At 50.8% G+C, this 25,364-nt stretch overlaps 1 protein-coding gene across 4 annotated transcripts in view; it reads right to left on the bottom strand.

The window, feature by feature from the left end:
• ZNF831 (zinc finger protein 831) overlaps window positions 1–24,381 on the bottom strand; it is a 101,665-nt gene extending 77,284 nt beyond the window's left edge. For all 4 annotated transcript variants that reach the window (XM_079943920.1, XM_079943919.1, XM_079943922.1 and 1 more), the window contains exons 1-3: window positions 24,016–24,381; window positions 2,193–5,822; window positions 830–969 (exon numbers count right to left, since the gene is read on the bottom strand). In XM_079943920.1, coding sequence (XP_079800046.1) covers window positions 830–969; window positions 2,193–5,786 — 3,734 coding nt within the window. In that variant the 5' untranslated portion in view covers window positions 5,787–5,822; window positions 24,016–24,381. The remainder of the gene's footprint in view (window positions 1–829; window positions 970–2,192; window positions 5,823–24,015) is intronic.
• Window positions 24,382–25,364: the final 983 nt, after the last annotated feature.

The following is a 25,364-nucleotide window of genomic DNA, read 5'->3' on the forward strand; positions in this document are numbered from 1 at the left end:
GAAGGCCAGGCATTCTAGGAACGGGAGATTGCGGGTGCAGGAGAGCCTTGGGGATATGGGTTCGGAGTGTCAAATAGAGAATAGGCGAGGGCTGGGACCATATGACATCACACTGAGAGGGAGGGGGGCGACCATGGGAAAATGGGACCTAAAAGCTTTGCGGGTCGGGGGGGGGGGGGGGCGGGGTGTTGGAGGGAGGAGGGTACGCAGTGGGCAACCCGAGGGGTTTTGAGCAAAGGAGCGAGACGATCAGAATGACGCGATGAAAGAGGGGTTTTAAAATCCATCTGCCCCCAGCCCGCATTTGCAGTCAGGAGATTATGTACGTGCACAGATCACGGAGAAAAGTCTCGAAGGGCATACACCTAAACGTGATTGTCTCCGAGTGGTGAGATCACTAGGATGTTTTATTGTCGTCTCCTCACTCATCTGTATTTTCTAATTTTTCTGCAAAGGACATGCATCACTTGCATAATTAAAAAAGCAATAAAAGCTGTAAATAATTAACATGCTCTCTCTTCAGGACTTAAACTGGATGGATGTGTTTTCAACTCAGTTATTTCGAATATTTGCTGGACGCCTGGCCTTAAAAAAGGCACCACTGAAAAACACATAGCCGGTAGGCTGATGGGGAAACACACTGAGTCCTTTAACCATGAAACTCCAGACCCCAGTTCCTATACAGGACTCTGTCTCTCTCTCCCTGGAACGCAGAGATGCCTTTTGAATCCCTTGTGAAGTTTTCCTCGGGGGTTTACTGAAATCGCAGTTTGCAGCTCCTGACACTGTGGGCACACGGGGAAATGACAGAGGTGGCCACACACCCTACCTTTTGGAGCGGCTCCTCAGCTGTTTCTGCTTGCTGCTCCCACGAGGCATCTTTGCCCTCCTACGAGGCCATCCTTTCTTCCGTTCCGGCTCAGACATCCACTCCTGGGATGGCATCCCTGGGGCTGTTGGGTCGGAGAGCTGAAAATACCAGGCACGCAGGCGTCATATTGCTCACAGCCCTCACGGTGGGAACAACACAGAAGGGTTCTCTCTCTGCAGACAGGATGCCTGTCTGGGGAAATCGGGCATCGAAATGCTGCATTGCCAAATGGTCTGAGCATTGCTGGGCGGAACCTTCTGGAATCCTGCCTGGGCTGGATCCACAGAAGAAAAAGCCCAGACCTTTGGTGATAACTGGAGGTCTAGGGAACACCGTGGCCGGCTCCTTTCCCTCCTCCAGGAATGCCCACACCCAGTACCTGATGGCCTTGTGGAGGAAGGAGGCTAAGCTGGGCCTTGGATTCACCCTCTCTCAGGCCCAGCACACTCTTTCTTAACCCCCCACTCTCGGGATAAAGGCAGTGTTACCATGAGAACAGCCTTCAAGCTCTGGGACACAGACCCTGTTGTTCCACATGATTAAGTTAAAACTGAGGCTGCAGGATCCTCTCCAGTCACCCTGGCCCAGGACATCCCAGAGCAGGACAACACCCTCAATTATACAATCCAGATGCATGGAGTCGCTCTCAAGATGGGACTACAGGGACTTCCCTGGCGGTCCAGCGGTTAAGACTCTGTGCTTCCAATGCAGGGGGTGCAGGTTTGAGTCCTGGTCGGGAAATAAGATCCCATATGCCGCGAGGCACGGCCCTCCCCCCCCACAAAAAAAAGATGGGACTATAAATTTAATGACCAGTGAGAACTCTCTAGAGCACCCAGCTCCTTTCCCCTTTTGCCACTGCTTCCAGGAAACTCAGGGGTAAGTTAAATCTGACCATAGCAGCTATTTTCTCTGGAGTCCCTGGTATGATAACTATCTCCTTTTAAGAGTTTTGGTTTGGAGTCTATCTCTCAAAAAGGGTTTCTGATTTATAAGCTCTCCTGACCAGCGTTTCATTTTTACTGTTTGCCTCTGCTACCAGGAAACTCAGCATTAAGGTTTATGTCTAGCTATGAAAAATCTCACCCGGAGTCTTGGGTACAGTCATTCTGTCCTTTGAAACCTTTTCTCATGATGTTCTTTCGTTTTATTTTACATGTTGCGCCTTTTTTCTCTCCCTTGGGAGCAGGCTGAGAAGGTGTTATAATGGACAGCAGATGCTACACAGGACGGCTTCATACTTCCTCTCCATCGCTGTAAGTCCTGCCTGCCAAGCATCCTCCCTCAGCCCCCAGGGCCCTGGAACAAAGCTGGGTGTTACCTTCAGTGTCTGCGTCTGCCCTCCTCCTCCAGGGCTTATCCTGGTCCATCTTCCAGACACTGCCTTGCTCGCTGGCTGGGCGTCAGGACCCTCACCCGGGAGACTGCCAGCAGGGAAATGCAGCGCCAGGTGCACGGAAGTGTCCTTTTCCTTCTGCTCCAGCGGCAGAGGGAGGCTGCGGCTCAGGCAACACCATGTGAGCCGGGGCTCAGCCCTCAGCGAGGGGAAAGGCCCCTGGGCCCTGCAGCTCCCGGGGGTCTCCGCGGGCGCACACGAGGCCAACTCAGGCCAGCCCGGGGGTGGGAGGGCCGAGAGGGAGGGGCCGGGCTGGCGGGAGCAACCGGCACTGAGCCCCGCTAGTGGCCCTGAAGAAGGGCCCCACGGGGCACTCTCGAGAGGCCCCCCCAGCTCCCCAGTGGATTCCCAGGCATGGAGGACGCCCCCAGAGGGCCTGGCTCGCGCCCAAGTGCTGCTGCTGCAGGCTTGTTGGGTGTCATGGGTCCCACTCCTCCAAGAGTCACACGTTGGCGTGGACGGGAAGGAGACTGCCCCCCTGGGGACCCCAGCTGCTGGGGTGCCAGTGTCCAAGCCTCCTTTCTCCTCTCCCTGCACCCCCTTTCTCCTGTCACACGGCGTGGACCAGCTGGGGTCCTCCCCGAAGCTGTCTGCTCCACCAGGGGCCTGGCCTGAGGTTGGGCTGGGAAGCAGGGGGGCCTCCAGCCCTGACTCCATAAAGGATGCCCGTTCCTCAGGTCCCCCTCTCCTGCAGAGAAGGCCCCGGCCTTGGTCCGGCTTCTGGGGGATGGGCGACGGGCGACGGGTCTCTCCCTGGGGTAACCTGAGGAGGTACTGTGGGGGGAAGGCCATGTCCACTGGGGCAGCGAGGACGCCAGGGGCCCGAGGCTGCAAGGCCAGCTGGGAGGGACACCCGGGGGCTGCAGCTGTAGCACGCAGCCGAGGCTCTGTGTCCCGAGGCCCTGCCCACCTCAGGGTCCCAGCCCTGCCCCTCGCTGTGCAGTCGCCGCCTCCAGGCAGCCCCCCTGGCTTTTCCCCGGGGTCACTGTCCTGGTTCTGAGGGGGCGGGGAGGCAGCGTGCATGGGGCCCCCCGGGGTCTCTCCTCCTGCTCCCGGGGGCTCCTGGCAGCTTAGCGCCTCCACCTTCAGCTTCTTCCTCTCCGAGGGGAGCTTGACCTCTGTGGGCTGGGGTTCCCCGGAGCTCCCACCCGGCCGGCTCGGGACCACGTGGGCCTGCTGACAGGTCTCCTTGGCGTCCCCTCCGCCACCCCGGGTGCCACCTTCCAGCTTGGGGTCCGGCAGACCCCGCCTGGGAGCCTCTAAGTCACCTCCTTTGGGAGGACTGGGTGCTGGGAGCGGCTGACACCCCAGCTCCAGCCTCCCGTTTGGGGGAAGCAGAGGGCTCTTGCTGCCCAAGCAGAGGGGTCCTCTGCAGCTGAGGGCAGGGCGTGAGGCAGCCCTGTTCACACGGGGCTGGTCCCTGCCTCCGGCTCTGGCCACTGTCTCCCTCTGCTTGGGGGGCTCAGTCACCAAGAGGCCCTCACAGGCCGGTGGGCTTGCGCAAGGCGCTGGCCTGGCCTCCACGGCAGTGTCCTCGGGGCCCGGGGGCCTCCTCCCATCCTGGGAGGGGGCTGCACGCCCGCCACCCCCTGCATCCTGCTGGAGAAGACACTCCAGCTCGACCCCGCCGCCCGCTGTGACCTCCCTAGCCTTCTTGCCTCCGTGGTGGCCAGCTTTCGTTTTCTGGTAGATGCTCTTGAACGTGTCCTTCCCGTACACCTGCCACTTCTCCTGGGAGAACATCTTCAGCCTCCTCTGGCCGCGTTGCTTACCAGCCGCCTGGCCCTGGCCGGCCTGTCCCTCCCCCGCAGCCGGTCTCTTTCCATCCGGGTCCTCCGCCGGGGCCGAGGCGTCTCCCGTCGGGGGACACTGCAGGTCCTCCACCGCAGCCTGTCTGACCAGGGCCCGGGGGTGACTGCCAGGGACATCGGCCAATCGGGCGGGGGCAGGCCTGGGGCTCAGAGGCTTCTGCCTCCGGGACCAGGCGTCCCGGGGGTCCGGCAGCTCCGGCCATGTCCCCGTGCCCTCGACGAAGGGCAGCGAGTTGCTCCTGGTGACAGGCACACATTCGGTGCCGGTGGAGAGCTGCGTGGGGACCGAGTGGAAGAAGAGGGGCCGCGCCCTGTCTGGGGGCGCGCAGGTGGAGCGCGCGGCGCGGAGGGCGGCAGGCGTCCTCCTGGGCTCCGGTGGCCGCAGGTCGAAGTGAAAGGAGTCCTTGTAGGTGTAGGGCATGGGCAGGTCGATGCTGCCCTGCTTGGACAGGACCGTCTTGCGGGGCCGCACGTGGGCCAGCTGGGGGTCGTCCACCACGGCCTGGTTGTGAGAGATGAGCCTGGCGATGCGCTCCTCCAGCCGCCTCTTTTCCAGCTCCAGGCCGGCCGCCCGCTCCGCGCGCCCGGGCCCCGGGCCTCCCTCGCCCTCGGACTCGGCGCTGTGCTCCGACAGGCTGTGCAGGGGGCTGCCGGCGGCCGGTGGCTGCTCTGCGCTGTCCGAGCGGGACAGGTAGCCCGAGTCGGTGCTCTCGCACTTCCGCAGCCGACCCTCCGAGGGCTTGGCATCCCCGGGCTTCTCCACCTGCTGCTGCTGCAGCACGGAGCCCGGCCTGCTGGCCGTCGGGGACCGCTGCTCCGGCAGCTTCCTCCTCGGCTGCGAGCTGGCCAGTGGGGGCCCGGGGGCAGAGTCTCCAGGGGCCTCCCTGACATCGAACGTGGACCCTGGACAGGCAACAGTGTCCATCTTCAGGTCCAGGCTCTTGGCAACTGGGGACAGATGCGCCCTGGGCAGCAGGCAGTGCCCAGCAGACTGGGCACCCGGAGAAAGGGGTCTCTCTGATCGTGCCCCGTGGGTCCCGGAAGGCACTCCGGCCTTGTCCTCCTCCTCCGGGAGGCTGCCTCCCCCGCCGTCCGACTCCAAGGACAGCCTGGAGTTGTTGAGGTGTGTCTGGGTCCGTCTGTGCTTGTACAAGTTGCTCTGGGTCTTAAAGGCGATGCCGCAGGTGGCGCACGGGAAGGGCCTCTCACCCGTGTGGGAGCGGATGTGCTTCTCCAAAACGCTGGGCTTCAGGCAGTCCCGGCCACAGTGCGGGCACAGGTACTTGCCGGCGTTGCGCACCTTGCAGGGGCTGCCCAGCATGGGCCCCAGGCCCGGTGACAGGATGGGCAGAGCACCCACGAAGTTCACGGTGAGCGCTGGGGCCGCTGGCTTCCCCACCTGGGTGGGACCGGGCCCTTCAGGCTGCAGCAGGGGGCTGAGGATGAAGGGCACGCTGCCCCCGTCCACGCTGCCTGACACGAGGGGGGCACGTGGCTGCAGGCCCCCTGGAGGCACTGTGTGGTACAGTGGGATGGGCAAGGCCTTCAGGAACAGGGTGGGGGCCAGGCCCTGCTCTGGGGGCAGGACGATGGGGCCCAGGGTCAGGTGAGGCGAGGCCTGCCCACCTGGGGCCCCTGGGGGGCCAGAAGCAGGAGCTGGCTGGTCCCTGGCAGGCAAGGCAGGGCAGGTGACTTCCGGCACCTCCATCCCACATCGTCTGGGTGGCCCAGGATGCCGGGCAACCTGTGAGCAACAACCGAGCTTTACTATGGGTAACTCTCTTCTCTCATCATACAGTAAACTCTTCCCTACCCCCCATCAGGCATTTCGTCACCTCCACTGAAGCCACAACAATCCCCCAAGAAAAATACCCCTATCCCCATATAAGGAAAGGGGAAACTGAGGCTCAGAGAGTGGAAGTGACTCGTCATGCAGCTAACATGTGGCAAAGCAGGTTCAGACCTGGGTCTGTCTCAATCCTATCTCATTTAATATGCCCAAAGGGAATTCTTTTTTTTTTACATCTTTATGGGAGTATAATTGCTTTACAATGTTTGCTGTACAACAAAGTGAATCAGCTCTATGTTTACATATGTCATCATATCCCCTCCCTCTTGAGCCTCCCTCCCACACTCCCTATCCCACCCCTCTAGGTCATCACAAAACACTGAGCTGATCTCCCTGTGCTATGCAGCAGCTTCCCACTAGCCATCCATTCTACATTTGGTAGTGTATATATGTCAGTGCCACTCTCTCACTTCTTCCCAGCTTCCCCTTCCCCCTCCAACCGTGTCCTCAAGTCCGTTCTCTACATCTGCGTCTTTATTCCTGCCCTGCCACTAAGTTCATCAGTACCGTTTTTTTTTTAGATTCCATATATATGTGTTAGCATACAGTATTTGTTTTTCTTTCTGACTTACTTCACTCTGCATGACAGACTCTAGGTCCATCCACCTCACTACAAATAACTCAGTTTCGTTCCTTTTTATGGCTGAGTAATATTTCAAAGGGAATCCTTTTTTGGAGGGGGAAGTTATCTTTTTTTTTAACATCTTTATTGTAGTATAATTGCTTTACAATGGTGTGTTAGTTTCTGCTCTATAACAAAGTGAATCAGTTATACATATACATATGTTCCCATATCTCTTCCCTCTTGCATCTCCCTCCCTCCCACCCTCCCTATCCCACCCCTCTAGGTGGTCACAAAGCACCGAGCTGATCTCCCTGTGCTATGCGGCTGCTTCTCAAAGGGAATTCTTGATTCTTCCCCTGCACACGGGTACATGGCAGGCTTGTCACCATTGTCTCCCAACACCCAGCACAGTGCCCTGTGCAGAGGAGACACTCAGAAAATGTGCTGACTTCATGAAAAAGAAAAATCGTGTAGCTCGGCAAGGTCCTCAAAGTCCACAGTGATCCCATGAGCTGGGGCAAGTCCCTTTCCTCAGATGGGACTCAGTTTCCAGGTCTGTAAAATGGGCACCGCCCTAGGGCCCTTCCCACTCTGGAGTTCTGAGTCTCCGCTACTGGATTAGGACAATAAGGAAGAAAACTGACCTGAGGGGACACTTACTAGATTGAGCAAATGAAAACACAAGATTCTTAGATAAATTTGAATTTCAGATAAACAATGCATACTTTTTTTTTTTTTTTTTTTTAAGCGATACACGGGCCTCTCACTGTTGTGGCCTCTCCCGTTGCGGAGCACAGGCTCCGGACGCGCAGGCTCAGCGGCCATGGCTCACGGGCCCAGCCGCTCCGCGGCATGTGGGATCTTCCCGGACTGGGGCACGAACCCGTGTCCCCTGCATCAACAGGCAGACTCTCAACCACTGCGCCACCAGGGAAGCCCTGTATACTTCTTTAGTATATGTATGTCCCAATTCTTGTATGGGTCTTGCTTACACTAGAAAATTATGCATTATTTACCTGGAATCAAAATGTAACTGAGGGGACTTCCCTGGTGGCACAGTGGTTAAGAATCTGCCTGCCAATGCAGGGGACACAGGTTCAATCCCTGGTCCAGGAAGATCCCATATGCACAGAGCAACTAAGCCCGTGCGCCACAACTACTGAGCCTGTGCTCTAGAGCCCACGAGCCACAACTACTGAGCCTGTGCTCTAGAGCCCACGAGCCACAACTACTGAGCCCGCATGCTACAACTACTGAGGCCCGTGCACCTAGAGCCTGTGCTCTGCAACAAGAGAAGCTGCTGCAATGAGAAACCCATGCAAAGCAATGAAGAGTAGCCCCCAGTTGCCACAACTAGAGAAAGCCCACGTGCAGCAACGAAGACCCAATGCAGCCATAAATAAATAAATAAATAAAATTTAAAAAAATGTAACTGGGCATCCTGTATTTTATCTGGCCACCCCAGCAGGAAAAAAGCACTTCTTTAGCTTTAAGATCAGGCTTGGGTCTCTGCTCAAAGGTGGGGCTTCCAGAGCCCCTCCAAACCCAACAGAGACACAGCTGGTTCCCTCTCAGCCAGGGGTAACAGCTGGGCAAATGCTAGGCGAGGGAGCAAGAGAGACCCAGCCATGCTCTTCCAACTGTGGGAGGGAAAGCCAGATGCAATGAGAAAATGTAAACAGGCCCATGGCTACAGAATTGGGGGGCCTCCAGACCCTACACCCTCAGGTGCCCATCTCCCAGGAGCTCCATTGGTTGAGTTCCACTTCAACCAATCCCCAGCTTAGCTCCTCAAGAAAAACAAATCCAAATTCCAGCCTTAGCAGCAAGACTGTTCAATCAGGGAAAGGTAGAAGTCATGGCAGCTCATACCAGCTCACACTGGCTCACAAGAGCTGATTGTTAACTTTTCAGAAATTTTGCTTGTTATTTTAGTTGTTAAATGTGGCCATAATTAAAAGTTAAATTATATAGACTTACAATTCGATAAATTATATTAAAAACAAAGTTACTACAACTGAATATTCACATGCCAAAGAATGAAGTTGAATCCCTACCTCACACCACATACCAAAATTGACTCAAAATTGATCAAAAACCTAAATGTAAGAGCTAAAACTACAAAACTCTTAGAAGAAAACATCGGGGTAAATCATGACCTTGGATTTGACATTGGATTCTTAGATATGACACCAAAAGCAAAATCAATTAAAAGAAAAAGATAAATTGGACTTCTTCAAAATAAAAAATAACTTTTGTGCATCAAAGTACACTATCAAGAAAGGGAAAAGACAACTCACAAAATGGGAGAAAATATTTGCAAATTGTATACGTGATAAATCCAGAATATATAAAGAACGCTTCTAACTCAATAACAAAGAGACAAGCAACTCAATTTAAAAATGAGCAAAGGACTTGAATAGACATTTCTCCAAGGCAGATATACAAAGGCCAAAAACACATGTAAAGATGTTCAGTATTATTAGTCATTAGGAAATGTAAATCAAAACCACAGTATGACTTCACATCAACTAGCATATTAATAATAAACTGAAAATAACCAATATTGGTAAGGATATGGAGAAATTTGAACACTTAACCACTGCTAGTGAGAATGTAAAATGATGCAGCCACTGTGGAAAACAGTTTGGCTGTTCCTGAAAAAGTTAAACACAGAACTACCACATGACCCAGAAATTCTGCATCTATGTATATACCCAAAAGAATTGAAAATAGGTATTCAAATAAAAACGTGTACATAAATGTTGATAACTGCACAATGCAACAGAGCCAAAAGATGGAAACAACCCAGATGTCCATCAACTGATGAATGGATAAACAAATTGCAGTCTATCTGTACAATGAGATGTTATTTAGCATAAAAAGGAATGACGTATTTATACAGGCTACATCATGGACGAGCCTTGGCCTTGGAAACATGATGCTGAGTGAAAGAAGCCAGTCTCAGAAGGGCACACTGTATGATTCCTTTCACATGAAAAACCCAGGAGAGGAAAATTCATACACACAGAAAACAGATGACAGTGGTTGCCAGGGGTGGAGAGGGAGAGGGAGGCGTGCATGCCTAACTGGGAACAGAGCTTCCTTTATGAAAGGAAGTGATGAAAATGTTCTGGAACCACATGCAGTCAGTAGTTGCACAACATTGTAATGTACTAAATGCCACAGAATTGTACGCTTTAAAATAGTTAAAACGGTGACTTTCATGTTATGTGAATTTTATGTCAGTAGTAGAAAAGGAACTCACCAAGCTCATCACTTACTAATTATTTTATTACATCTCAGCATGATCAATGCTCTGGACGTTACTCACGTGGATTGCGTCGGGATGGTGGAAATACTATGTAACAGCGTGGCACTCCACATCTCCACCTCCTGCCAATTTTAGGTCCAGTAACGTCACGTTCATAGCTTGCGATTGGCCGTGGTGGGACTATTTACACCACAGAAATTGGCAAATGCTACAGTCAGTCCTTTTTTTCTTTTTTATCCCAAGACCATCATTCCCATTCTCTATTCCTCATAAACCTGTCCACATTAGAGATCTCACAGATTTGAGACCTTATAATTTTTTAAGGAAAGACTGACAGACAGAAATCCCTAGAGATGGGTAGGAGCTATTAGAATTCCTAAGCACTGATGTGAATGGAAGACAAGGCTTCCCTCAAGCTGAGAAAGTTCGAGATGCTTCCCAGGGGAACCATCAGACCCGCCTTCCTGTCCCTGCTCACCAGGCTTGCTGGTGGACACCCCCGAGACCCAGCTCCCAGGTCACTTGGGCACAGCTCCTGGAAGGATCAGATGAAATAACGTGTGAGAAAACACCGAGGGTGGCGTCAGGCACGGAGGAAGTGCTTGGCTCAGTTGAGTTTCCAGTGATACGCCATAATATTTTGAACTATTAACTAGCGAATCCTCCCCACCCCACCTTCCCTCCTACCCCTTGTCTTTTCCCCATCAGTCAATGCAGCTGGCTCCCTTCAGTGCCTCCAGGAAAGGATGCCGTTCGCAGGTGCAATTCCCAAGAAAGAAGGTCATTATAAGGATTCTAGTTGGGAGGTGATCTCAGGCAATGCTAGCAGGGGAGCGGGAAAGCTGGGGTGAAGGACGCTTTAAAGAGTGTGTCATTAAGCCAGTCCCCACCGATGGCAGCTGGAGCTTACCAAACTCGTCTGGGGACCAAGAGATCACATAGAACACGTTACCCCACAGGGGACTGAGGGAGCAATGGTGTGCTGGCATGTCCAGCTGGTCAAAGGGACACACCCAGCGGGCTCTGTGGCCCCAGAAATTCTCATGCCCAGCAATGCTGCCTGCAGCTTGTTCCAAAATGGTAAAATGCAGAGGGGGATTGATGGGCGGGGCCTCCACTGAACTTGCTGTGGCAGAAACTGAGTAAAGACTTGTGAATTCCAAAGCCTAAACCCTAAGGGGAATCTGAGGAAGACCAGCCAGTTTTCCCCATCCCCGGGTTGGGAGGAGGTGGGAGGGAAGAAAGTCGGAGGGGGGCGACGAGACCCTCCAGCTTTGGCTTCAGAGGGGACTTGGGTAGAGAGAAGACCTGGGACCCCCATTCCTCGGGGCACTCGGGAGAGACCCCGCCCCCCGGACAGAATAGCAACATCCCTAAGCCCGAGTCCAGGCGGGAGGGAGGGAGGAAGCCCCCAGGGTTCTGTGCCCAGAGCCGGTGCAGCTCAGGATGAATCCCAGAGCACCCAAGAGGGGGCTGAGCGTGACTGAGAAAATGGGTCACACCAAGGGTAATGCTGCAGGAGGGGTGACTCAGCGTGGAGCTTGGGGAACTGGGGGCTGAGCACCACCTGTACCCCGAAATAAGCCCATCCTCAGGGGAGAGAGAAAAGAAGCCCAGAACTGACTGCCTCGGGGTGGGAGGAGCGGGGGCTTCAAAATAGAAATTCCAGAAAAAGAGCGTTACATTTCTGACACACCTGCCACGATGATTATTTTGCTCTCTCTGCAGCCTGTTCCGTGATCCCAGCAAAATCGATGCCTTTTAGCAGCAGCTGATCGCTGACTGGGAGGCTGCAAGCCCACCAGCACCTTCCTGGGGGATACGGCACTTTTCCTGGGAAAACCTCAAAGGGCTGCCACTGATGATTCTCACTCTGAACCAGGGAGGTGGCAAGTTGTCTCATCCCCATCGAGCAGGGGGGAAAGTGAGGGCGGGCGCACCAGGGAAGCCTCTGGGAGGACCACCTGCTCGGCGAGACCCACTGCCAAGCGCTGTCCCCGCGCCCGGTCGCCATCCCGAGGGTCCACCCTGCAGATAGCCCGTCGGACCCCTCACTTCCTCCCTCTGCCACGCGTGGGCTCCCCACTCCCCGACACCCCCCCAAAACTATGTTTTTCTGAGAGAGTGTGCCACCCCATGGGGAGGGAAAGTGACTATTTCCAAAGCCCCCTTTCTTCAAAGCAACCCACGAGGGGGCCTGGGCAAAAAGAGAACATGGAAATGCCACAAATAAGTTTTAAAAACTCGTGTTTTGGGCCCTGAGAGAGAAGACTATGGAGAATGGATTAAACGTATTCAGCAGATCGAACTTTCCAGAAAGAACGTGGTTGCTGAGACTGTTGTTCTAGTTGCAAGTTTCCCAAACTTCAGTCTGTCCTGCGCGCCTGTCAGCCGCCGTGCCGCATGCGGGGCCACTTGCTTCCTCCCCACCCCTGGGTACCTGGCCTAGCATTACGTTGAAAGGGAACTATGTGCATAAGGATGTGAGTGTACTTAGCGCCACTGAACTGCACTTAAAAAGGGTTGAAATGGGGCTTCCCTGGTGGCACAGTGGTTGCGAGTCCGCCTGCCGATGCAGGGGACGCGGGTTCGTGCCCCGGTCTGGGAAGACCCCACATGCCACGTTGTGGCTGGGCCCGTGAGCCGTGGCCACTGAGCCTGTGCGTCCGGAGCCTGTGCTCCGCCACGGGAGAGGCCACAATAGTGAGAGGCCCGCGTACCGCAAAAAAAAAAAAAAGGTTGAAATGATCAATTTTATGTTATGCATATTTTACAATTTTTAAAAATTAAAAAGGGGGGGCTATATCATTACCCAATTATCCAAAAACTTATTTTCATACAAAAGCCTGCAAACCGGTTTATATCAGCTTTATTCATAATTGTTAAAACTTAGAAGCAGCCAAGATGTCCTTCAGTAGATGGGTGAATAAATAAACCATGGTGAACTTCCCTGGTGGCGCAGTGGTAGGGAATCCATCTGCCAGTGCAGGGGACACAGGTTCTAGCCCTGGTCTGGGAAGATCCTACATGCCGTGGAGCAACTAAGCTCATGTGCCACAACTACTGAGCCTGCGAACCACAACTACTGAGCCTGCGTGCCACAACTACTGAGCCCGTGCTCCACAACTACTGAGCCCGTGTGCCACAACTACTGAGCCTGTGCACCACAACGAAGAGTAGCCCCTGCTCGCCGCAACTAGAGAAAGCCTGCGCTCAGCAACAAAGACCCAAAGCAGCCAAAAATAAATAAATGAATAAATAAATTTATAAAAAATTTTAAAAAAACATGGTGCATCCAGACAGTGGAAAAACATGGTGCATCCAGACAGTGCATTAAAAAGAAATGAGTTTAATTAAAATTTAATTTTAATGACTTAAAAGACTTGGGCTATCAAGTCATGAAAAAACATGGAAGACACTTAAATGCATATTATTAAGTGAAAGAAGCCAATCTGAAAAGACTGCATACTGTATGATTCCAACTATATAACGTTCTGGAAAAGCCAAAACTATGGAAACAGAAAGAGCAGTGGTTTCCAGGGCTCATCAATTATAACAAAAGTACCACACTAAGAAAAGGGAACCCTCCTACACTGTTGGTAGGAATGTATATTGGTGCAACCACTATGGAAAACAGTGTGGAGGTTCCTTAAAAAACTAAAAACACAGTTACCATGTGATCCAGCAATCCCATTCCTGGGCATATATCCAGGAAAGACAAAAGCTCTAATTCGAAAAGATACATGCACCCCAATGTTAATAGCAGCATTATTTACAATAGCCAAGACATGGAAGCAACCTAAATGTCCACCAACAGATGAATGGATAAGGAAGATGTGGCACATATATACAATGGAATATTGCTTAGCCATAAAAAAGGAACGAAATAATGCCATTTGCAGCAACATGGATGGACCTAAAGATTATCATATTAAGTGAAGTAAGTCAGAAAGAGAGAGACAAATACCATATGATATCACCTATATGTGGACTCTAAAAAAGAATACACATGAATCTATATACAAAACAAAAAGACTCACAGACACAGAAAACAAACTTATGGTTACCAAAGGGGAAAGGAGGTGGGGGAGGGATAAATTAGGAGTTTAGGATTAACAGATACAAAGTACTACATACAAAATAGATAATCAACAAGGACCTACTGTAGAGCACAGGGAAATGTTTTCAATATCTTGTAACAACCTGTAATGGAAAATAATATATGTATATATCTATGAATCACTTTGCTGTACACCTAAAACTCACACAATATTGTAAAACAATTATACTTCAATTTAAAAAAAAGTACCACACTAAATGTAAGATATTAATAACAGAGGAGACTGTATGAGGGGTGTAGGTAAGTGGTATATGGGAACTCTCTGTACTCTCCCCTCAGTTCTCTATAAACCTAAACCACTCTAAAAATTGTCTGTTAATCTTTAAAATTAAAAAAATCAAAACAATTAACTTTTTTTTTAAAAAAAGACATATGTGAAAAGACGTTTACTCTCACTGGCCAAGAAGTGCAAAGTATATACCAAATGCCATGTGTTGCCTCTCAGTTAAAAGAAAAAACCCAACAAACAAATACTTGTATTAACTGGAGGGGAAACGAGAGGAGGGCTGTGTCATTACCAAAAAAAAGGGAGATTCCAATTTTTTCTAAGAATGATGAAAATAAATGTATAATGATTAATCTTTTAAGCTGTGTATCTGTCATACAAACTAGCACAGCTGAGCGGTGTGGTCCCATACTTTGGGGAAACACGCCTCTAACTGAAGATCTTGACCTGAGATACCTTCAGGCTAGACCCTCCAGACAGACCCCATCTTCCTCCCTCTGCCCTGTGTCCCCAGGGTGTAGCCTCCTGTCCTGTGGTGTCCACACCCACAGGTCAGAGTGAGGAGGGAAGAGAGTCAGGCCAGGGCTGGTTCCAAGGCTGCTCTGTCCCTCTACTCAAGGCCACATTTTTGCCAGGCGACATGCCCCGGTCCCAGTTATGGTTCCCACCGTCCCCGGTCCCTGGGGTAACACCGCCGCCCTCCCCCCCGCCAGCCGTCACGCCCCCCCCATTATACTCGCCCCACTTGTGCATCCCACTCGCATGTGCATCAGGCCTGCCAGGCTGCAAAGTGAAACTACAACTTAAATTACGTGCATGGGTGAATTTTCCCAGAAAGCGAGAGCATCTCTGACTTCTGTCGGATTCTCAAGGGTCTGGAAGGGTCCCTGAGAGGGGGACTACCTAGTTCGGGGCATCACCTCCCTGAAAGCAGCCCCAGGACCTGACAGGCCCAAACACACATTGGTCCCCACCACTACTTCACCCAAATTCATTCCGCTTGATTTGCTTGAACCAAGTGAGATAAGGGAACAGGCCAGAGTTTACAAACAAAAACACGCCATGCAGAAGGCTTGCGCGAGTGAATGCAGAAGAGCATCCCGGGCGATGGCCTAACTTTCACACACAAATTACGGGATTTCCCTGTAGACGGTCGATAGGTTTAGGATGTTTGGAGGGAAGAGGCTGAAGTCAGGGCAGCTTTGGCAGGTGGGAGGCAGGGGGGGCTATGCCTCTGATCTGCTGTCCCTGGGGCTGGGGACGCCTCGGTTGAAGACGGAAACCCCCTCCAGGTTCACCTTCCAGTTTGACCACTTACCCCCGTGTGGCTTCTGCAAGTTCTTTTAACTTCAGATTCTCATTTGTAAAGTGGGGGTGAGGGGTGGGATCAAGGAGGATTAAACGGACACCATCTACAAGCACTTGTCACAGCACCTGAAAAGTGTTCATATGCTTCCCTTTTTTCCTTTTCTAAGTTAATCAGTTTCACCTTGGTCAGCCCGAGGCAATTATCTGCCCGAAGAGAAACCGAGAATTTTTACAGGTTCAGAGCAGACGTGGCCGAGCCGCACATAATGCCTACCACGTGCCATGGGTCACCATGCCGAAGGCTCAACATACACAAGTCATCTAACCCACACAGCGACCCCTTCACATAGGCGCTGTTACTGTTCCAACGAGGGGAAGCAGGCGCTGAGAGGTGGAGAGAGATGCTCAGGGTCAAGTTGTCGGGGAGGTATATCCCTTCCTAAAGAAGGAAGAGAGACACAAAGAACAAGGGAAGATTCAGCTGCCAGCGTGCAAAGTAGGACTTCCGGGCAGACCGAAATCTTGAGAGCAGATATTATTGTTGAGAGTGAAACGTTTCTCAAAATCGCCTTCTCTCTTTGCTTAAGGCTTCAGGCTCCAAGGCAAGACGTGTGTCGGGACTTCTCCTGCACAACAGAGTAGATGCCCCCTCGTAACAGGGCCACAGCAGAGCTACAGGAGTAGCTGCTCAGAGGTGGAAGGAGGCTGTGATGTAAGGGAAGTGTAGTGGGTTGAATCGTGTCCCCCAAAAGCATAGGTCTATGTCCTAATCCCTACTCCCTGTGAATGTGACCTTATTTGCAGTTAGGGTCTTTGCAGAGGTCATTAAATTAAGGATCTCAAGAAGAGATCATACCAGATTTAGGGTGGGTTTTAAATCCAACGACCAATGTCCTTATAAGAAGAGAGAGGACACAGACGTACAAGAGAGACGGCCATGCAAAGACCCATGTGACCACGGAGGCTGAGATTGGAGGGATGCGGCCACAAGCCAAGGAACACCTGGAGCCACAGAAGCTGGAGAATGCAGGAAGCATCCTTCCCTGGAGCCTTCAGAGGAGCATAGCTCTGCCTACACTGTGATTTGGGACTTAGAGCCTCCAAAAATGTGAGGGAGTCCATTTCTGTTGTTTTAGCCTCCCAGTTTGTGGGACTTTGTTACAGCATCCACACGACACTAATAGAGGAAATGAAAGAAAATGCTGCTATTTTCATAGTCTTGAGAGATGATGATGAGGGGACCCGCCAGAGGAGGAAGGCAAACAGGAAGGTCAGGTTTCAACCGAGAAAGGAGAAGGTGTAAGTCAGGGCAACACCAAGACTGTCCCCCACATCCACCTTGAAGCGCTGTAAGGAGATGGCTGGAGCAAGGCCAGGTCCTGCACAGAGAGACCCCCTCGGGCTGAGCTGTCCTGAACCCCGACAGGTCCTCCAGTGGCCTGTGGGGTCTGGCTTGGAGCTCGCAGAGTGCTGGGAAGGGACACCCAGAAGGAGGAATAGCTCTGTAACGAGAGCCCCCGAGAGGACCCAGTGGACCGCCAGATGCCATCTTGAAGACATGGGGGTGGGGAGGGGGTAATCAATTTGTTGCCTGCTTCAGTAGTTCATTCCTTTGGTTGCTGAGTAGTATTCCCGAGTGTGTGTGTGTGTGTGTGTGTGTGTGTGTGTGTGTGTGTGTGCGCGCGTGCGCGTGCGCGCCGCAGTTTATTTATTCACTTCCCTCCGTGCTGGGTGGTGTCTGATGAGGCTGCGGGGAGCGCCAGCATGTTCACCGCCCCTCAGCAGCAGTGAGGCCACTCCTGTCCACGGGGTCAGTGTAAGCCACGTGGGGAGCAAAAACCAGGCCTCCTATTTCCCCTGGAGACACCAGTGATGGCTGAGTGGGCAACCTGGACTTCCATCCACCCTATGCCCCTGCTGAGCAGCGTCAAAGGAAGCCAACACAAACAGAAGGTTTAATCCATCCAGACTCTCATAACATAGTAACCAAAGTGTTCAAGTTTCAATCAAAACTCACTTGGGGGGCTTCCCTGGTGGCGCAGTGGTTGAGAGTCCGCCTGCCGATGCAGGGGACGCGGGTTTGTGTCCCGGTCCCGGAAGATCCCACATGCCGTGGAGCGGCTGGGCCCGTGAGCCATGGCCGCTGAGCCTGCGCGTCCGGAGCCTGTGCTCCGCAACGGGAGAGGCCACAGCAGTGAGAGGCCCGCATACCGCAAAAAAAAAAAAAAAAAACCTCACTTGGGACTTCCCTGGCGATCCAGTGGTTAAGACTCCGAGCTTCCACTGCAGGGGGCGTGGGTTCAATCCCTGGTCGGGGAACTAAGATCTTGCAGCACGGCCAAAAAAAAAAAAGAAGAACAAACAACTCACTTCTCACACCAGGAAGATGTCAAACTGAATGAAAAAAGATAATTCATAGATACCAACACCAAGATGCAAGAGGTGTTGGGATCATCTGACCAAGATTTTAGAGCAGCCGTCATAAAATTGTCTCCATGAATACTTACAAATATGCTTGAAACAAATAAAAATAGTCTCAGCGAAGAAATCAAAAGTAAAAGAACCAAATGGAAATTTTAGAAATGAAAACACTACAACCAAAATTCTAAAAACTCAGTGGATGCACTCAACAGCAGGATGGAAGGGACAGGAAAAAGAACCCATGAACTTGAAAACAGAACAATAGAAATTTCCCAGTGTGAACAACAGAGAGAAAATAGGCTGAAAAAAGATGAGCAGAGCCTCAGGGACCTGTGAGATTAACAAAAGGTATAACATTCACATCATCTGGGTCCTGGAAGGAGAGGAGAAAAAGGACTGCGATAAAACAATACTCAACAAAACATGGCTGAAAAATTTGGCAAAAGACATAAACCCATGGAATCAGTACACTAGTGAACCCCAAATAGGATAAACCCAAAGAAATCCTCACCAAAACACATCATAGTCAAACTTCTGAACTCTTAAGACAAAGAAAAAATTCTTCAAAGCAGTGAAAGAGAAAAGACACCCTTCCTATAGGAAAAACAAATCCTAATGCCAGCAGGTTTCCCATCCAAAACTTGGGACCAGAAAGAAGTAGCACAACATTTTTCAAGGGCTTAAAGAAAAGACCTGTCAACTGCAAATTCTATATCCAACAAAAAGATTCTTCTTGAATGAAGGGGAAATCAAGGCATTCTCAAATTAAAAAACAAAACAAAACAATAAAATTTGTCACCAGCAGGAATGGCTAAAGGAAGTTCTCTACATAGAAAGGAAATAATAAAAGAAGGGGGAATCTCCCTGGCTGTCCAATGGTTAGGATTCTACACTTTCACTGCCGAGGATGCAGGTTCAATCCCTGGTCGGGGAACTAAGATCCCACAAGCCACGAGGTGCAGCCCAAAATTTTTTTTAAATAAAAAATAAAATAAGAAGTCATCATAAATTAATGGTGTAATCCACTGTTGTAAAAAATAATAACAGAAGGACACTTGGAACCTCAAGAAGGAAAAAGAATGATGGAAAGAGTAAAAATATAGGTAAATACAATATTTCCTTTTGAATTTTCTAAATGATGTTTGATGGTTCAAACAAAAGCACTGTCTAATGTATTTAGAGAAATATTTAAGACAGTTTTAAGTGGGAGAAGGTAAGAGAGGTAGTTTTTACATTTCACTTCAGCTGGTGGTAAAGCAGTGACGCCCATAGACTAGGATGAGTTATGAATCTATAATGTAAAACATAAAACAACCACATAATGAATACGAGGATATCCAACAGAGCCTGCCCACCACAGGCCACGGATGTGATCTCTCTGCAGCCGTAGAGCCTCGGGTTGGAGAGGATACAGCTGCAGCTTCCTTGACAGTGAAACTAGGGCCCTGCGCAGCCAAGGCACATCCCGTCTGTGGCTGGGGGCCCACATGGACTGGTCGCTCCCTCTGCAAGCCCAACCTCCCTCCACGCAGCCCATGAGCTTGGAAGGCTTCCGTCCCCACTGGCATCCGGACTCCCATTGCATGCCCACGTCCCCTGCTGTCCATTGCCTGCCTCCTACCCCCACTCCAGAGGGCTGCCCATTGTGTGCCCAGCGATTCCAGACCAGCTCCAGTCTGGCTAACCCAGCCACCCTCTCTGCTATTCGGTGGCTAAACCACAGCTTCTCCAATGAAGTCTGAACCCCTTCTGAGTTTGCCTTTCTTGGGCCGTCTCTCTCAATCCTAGGGACCATACAGAATGTTCTTGTCTTATAGTTACTCTTTTATCACGGTTAATCAGTCTTACCCTAAACTTTCCCAGTGTAACCGACTATGTGATTTCTATCTCCTGATTAGATACAAATACTACAGAATTAGCAATTAGATCGGTGAATGTGGGATCTGGGGACTGATTCAGCCATACCCTCGGACTTGAGTGTGACGCTGAGATCCTTGCCAGTGAGAAATGGGATGCTGGCCACCCATGACGTGTAGTGGCATTGCAATTAATCAAGCCATCACCCGTGGTTTATTGCGATAAAGTGCCGATGGGAGTGCGTGCCTTGGGAACACAAGCTGCATGGCAGTAATAATGACAATCAGGGATGTGGTGTGAGATGAATTTTTTTTGAGGGCCCTTGAGCACTTAGAGAGAAAATGACAAACCCAGGTCCATTAACTCCCACCTCAAGTCACGATCTGAGAATCAGACAGCTTCCAGGACAGCCCTGAAAGGATTTCTTATTTCTTATAGCCACAGGGCTGACACGGCTCAAAATCAAACACAAAATTTAATGGTGCAAGTCGCTGCATTTAAATGGGTTGAATTCATGGTCTCACCAAGTTTCTCAGGTGAAAATGAGGGCATTAATCGTCTAAGAATGAGATCCTGAAACTTGGAATAAGGACACTTATCGGATCTGGAGAAACCGACAGCGTTGACCTCCAGGTCATTCTGAGCTTCTCTGACCAGCAGGGGCTCAGCAGTGGCTTTTCCTCCAGGGTTCAGGAAGACCAGTCTTCCTCAGCTCAAAAACCCCGTGATACCCTCACTTGGGGTAGATGCTTTGAAAGGGGATGCTCCCTCTTCTCAGAACCCACCACAAGCCCCCCACTTTTGCCGTTAGACCCGTAACTAGAGCCAAGTGTCAGCCTGATTCAGGGGACAGGTACAGGCTCTGACTCAAGAGGGAATAGCTTATACACCAAAAGAGCCGTAGGTCCTCAATAAGATATATCACCAGGGAATGCATGTGCGGGAATGGCTTCTAAGGGCGTTATACCAGAAAGGGCAGAAAAGAACACCAGCCATCGGGCCACAGTTATTGATAGGGGTGCTTATTAGACAGTCTCAATTCAATGTATTAGTTGAGCAACGGGATGTGGTTTTCACAGCTTACTTGGTTGATTAACAGAAACCTGGACCCCATAGTGACCTAGATTTAATGAGGTTAACATGCCAGCGGTTCTCTGGCCTGATGTGGAGGTGAGAATTCAAAGGCTCAGATAACTAGGAAGGCTGGCCTGGATGTACCACGTGTAACATTCAGACCCACCCACCAACTCCCCAACTACAATTCTCAAGAAGACCCAGAAGGCCCTCTCCTCCCTAGGGCATTGAGAAATACTTTAGTGAGGGACACCCGCATCCCTGAAAACCTCTGTGGTTGCTCTTTTTTCAGGCCAAGTATGACTAAGGGCTGCCAGCCTTGAGATGGGCTCCCTGATTTCTGTGGGAATCCTGGGAGAGCAGAGGCCAAGAGGCAACACTTAATTGTCAAAGGGAAAGTGGGCACATCGAGCACAGGGCAATAGGAAGGTGCCAGGGGTCAGAATTCTTTGGGTCACAGAGATCTTTAGCAGTAGCTAATTGACCATGGTGTCCCTAGGGGTAAAGTAAGAGGTCACCCCACTAGGACATGGCTCGCTCGACATAACAAGAAACTCTACGTGGCCACTAGCAAACCAACTTGAGTCACCCAAAAAAAATCACAGCCCTTCACCCAGTTTTCAGACCTAAATCAGTTCATAGACCCAGAGGCCCCCGATTGAAGGGAAGCCCAGATCCCCTTGATAAAGGTCCCTGTACTATTGCCACAAAGACACACTGTCAGTCTTCCTACAGCCTTCCCCAAAGGGACCTATGTGACTGTGATCTGGGGAAAAAAGTAAATACTCAAACCTTCCAGGGATTACTAGATACTCCAAGAGGTACCCAGAGCAGCTGAGGTTCTGCCCTAAGGGCAAGGGAAGGAGAAAGTCATAGACATGAACTAGAATCTGTGTCCACTTCCAGAGGCACAAGGCTGGGAGGGCTTCGTGTGCGATGCTACGCACGTTCCAGGAAGGAGTTATTGACACGCACCAGTTATTCTCTACCTCCCTCTCCTTCTTCATATGTTTAAACGTCTACATGAGTTATTGGGGGTTAATTTTACACCTTAGTCTTGAGAGAACAGAAGAGTCAGTGAGTCATAGACTAGATGTGAGGGACCATTAATAGAGCTCATGGTGGATCCAATGACTGGGGCTTCTCATGGTGAAGAAGAGAGAATGTCTTCATTCGTGAGGAGAGATGTATCTGGCTGGTGGAAACACACAGTTGTTTTGTTGTTTTCAGGAAGTTCCAATGCGTATAAAAGGCTACATGGAGAAGCTGAGCAGCCAGAGAGATAGACTGTGTCAGTTATTAGTTTATTGCCTCTCGGCTCCAAATGCACCTTCAACATATGCTGTATAATGAACAATGCAATTCAGTTACGCTTTTCACCTTCAGAGTGGACACAATGCTCAGTTCTCCCCATAGAGGATGTGGGAAGGACACTTTGGGAGGGAGAGGCTTCCTGCAATTCCCAGCAGAAGCCAGGGAGATGGTCAGTGGGATGGGTGTGAGGATGTATACACCAGTCCTACCCCTACCAACGGCCCCAACATACTCCCTGTGCAACCTGGCGGCCTCAGCCTGGCGCTGCCCTGTCTGCCTCCCCCCCCACACACACATAGAAACCAAAGGTCTTACCTAGACTTCACGGAGCCTGTCTGTGGCCCAGAGGGTCCACATGGCTGTGAAGCTCCTTCTGCAGCCCCGTGCAGCCGGCACACAGCCCACCATTGGTCACGTGTCCACAGAGGGGCACTCCACAACCCAGACATGCGGCCCATGCATTCCAAAGGCCTTTGTTCCCACTTCTGTCCAGAGTCCCAATGCACACACATGTCTCCTGTGGTCAATGACACGCCTTCTGACCTCCAGGCACTCCAGAACATTCCCTGTTGTTTGCCCAGCAACCTCCAGTCTGGCTAAACCAGCCAACTCTTCTGCTATCTGGCGGCCAAATCCCAGCTTCTCCAATCAGGTGTGACTGTCTTCCAAGTCTGCCCTTCCTCTTAATCCTAGAATACCATGGAGGGTTCTCTCATGTTCTACAGTCACTCTTTAGAGTTAATAGTTCTTATTTTAAATTTCTCTTGTTGAACCTACTACATAGCTTCCGATTCCTGACTGGACCCAGATCGCTACACCAACATAGTTCATATCTCATAAAACAAACCTCAGCAAAGGTAAAGAATTGAAATCATACAGAGAGCGTTCTCTGACCATAACAGAATCAAACTGGAAATCAATAACAGAAAAATAACAGAAAAATCTTCAAACACTTGGAAACTGAAGAGCAAACTACTAAATAACCCACAGGTCAAAGAGGAAGTGTCAAGGAGCCCAGAAATACAGAGAATGAATGAAAATGATACTGGAACATCTCAGAATCTGTGGGACGCAGCTAAGGCTCTGCTGAGAGGGAATTTATAGCATGAAATGCTTGTTCTAGAAAAGACTGTCTCAAATCAATAATCCAAGCTCCTACCTCCATAACCTAGTAAAAGAAAAGCATAGTATACCCAAAGTAAGCAGAAGGAAGGAAATAATAAAGAAAAGGAAAGAAATCAATTAAATTGGAACAGAAAAATAATACAGTCAGTGAAAGAAAAAAAGAGTGTTCTTTAATAATACCAATAAAATTGATCTTTATGCAACCTATTACATGGAAAATGGACAAACAAGGTCCTAGTGTATAGCACAGGGAACTATATTCAGTAACCTATAATAAAACATAATGGAAAAGAATATGAAAAAGAATATATATATGTATAACTGAATCACTTCTGTATAGCAGAAATTAACAAAACATTGTAAATCAAGTATACTTCAATAAAATAAATTTTTTTAAATAAATAAATAGACTTCCGGGAAGATGGCGGAAGAGTAAGACGCGGAGATCACCCTCCTCCCCACAGATACACCAGAAATACACCTACACGTGGAACAACTCCTACAGAACACCTACTGAACGCTGGCAGAAGACCTCAGACCTCCCAAAAGGCAAGAAACTCCCCACGTGTCTGGGTAGGGCAAAAGAAAAAACAGACACAAAAGGATAGGGACGGGACCTGCACCAGTGGGAGGGAGCTGTGAAGGAGGAAAAGTTTCCACACACTAGGAGCCCCTTCGTGGGCGGAGACTGCGGGTGGCGGAGGGGGGAAGCTTCGGGGCCGCGGAGGAGAGCACAGCAACAGGGGTGCGGAGGGAAAAGCGGGGAGATTACCGCACAGAGGATCGGTGCCGGTCAGCACTCACCAGGCCGAGAGGCTTGTCTGCTCCCCCGCCGGGGCGGGCAGGGGCTGCGAGCTGAGGCTCGGGCTTCGGTCGGAGCGCAGGGAGAGGACTGGGGTTGGCGGCGTGAACACAGCCTGCAGGGGGTTAGTGCGCCACGGCTAGCCGGGAGGGAGTCCGGGAAAAGTCTGGAGCTGCCGAAGAGGCAAGAGACTTTTTCTTCCCTCTTTGTTTCCTGGTGCGCGAGGAGAGGGGATTAAGAGCGCCGCTTAAAGGAGCTCCAGAGACGGGCGCGAGCCGCGGCTAAAAGCGCGGACCCCAGAGACGGGCATGAGACTCTAAGGCTGCTGCTGCCGCCACAAGAAGCCTGTGTGCGAGCACAGGTCACTCTCCACACCCCCTTTCCGGGGAGCCTGTGCAGCCCGCCACCGCCAGGGTCCCGGGATCCAGGGACGACTTACCCGGGAGGACGCACGGCGCGCCTCAGGCTGGTGCAACGTCACGCCGGCCTCTGCCGCCGCAGGCCCGCCCCGCCTCCGTGCCCCTCCCTCCCCCGGCCTGAGTGCGCCAGAGCCCCCGAATCAGCGGCTCCTTTAACCCTGTCCTGTCTGAGCAAAGAACAGACGCCCTCCGGCGACCTACACGCAGAGGCGGGGCCAAATCCAAAGCTGAGCCCCCGGGAGCTGTGAGAACAAAGAAGAGAAAGGGAAATCTCTCCCAGCAGCCTCAGGAGCAGCGGATTAAAGCTCCACAATCAACTTGATGTACCTGCATCTGTGGAACACCTGAATAGACAACGGATCATCCGAAATTGAGGAGGTGGACTTTGGAGCAAGAGTTATGATTTTTTTCCCCTTTTCATCTTTTTGAGAGTGTGTATGTGTATGCTTCTGTGTGAGATTTTGTCTGTATACTCTGCTTCCACCATTTGTCCCAGGGTTCTATCCATCCTTTTTTTTCTCTCTCTTAATAATTATTTTTTTATTTTAATAACTTTATTATATTTTATCTTACTTTATTTTATTTTACTTTATCTTCTTTCTTTCTTCTTTTCCTTCCTTCCCTCCCTCCTTCCTTCCCTCCCTCCTTCCTTCCTTCCTCCCTCCCTCCCTCCCTCCTTTCTTTCTTTCTTTCTTTCTTTCTACTTCTAATAATTCTTTCTTTCTACTTTTTCTCCCTTTTTTTCTGAGCCGTGTGGATGAAAGGCTCTTGGTGCTGCAGCCAGGAGTCACTGCTGTGCCTCTGAGGTGAGAGAGCCAACTTCAGGACACTGTTCCACAAGAGACCTCCCAGCTCCACATATCAAACGGCAAAAATCTCCCAGAGATCTCCATCTCAACACCAGCACCCAGCTTCACTCAACGACCAGCAAG

This window comes from Stenella coeruleoalba (assembly GCF_951394435.1).
Source record: "Stenella coeruleoalba genome assembly, chromosome: 15".
Taxonomy (NCBI): Eukaryota; Metazoa; Chordata; class Mammalia; order Artiodactyla; family Delphinidae; genus Stenella; species Stenella coeruleoalba.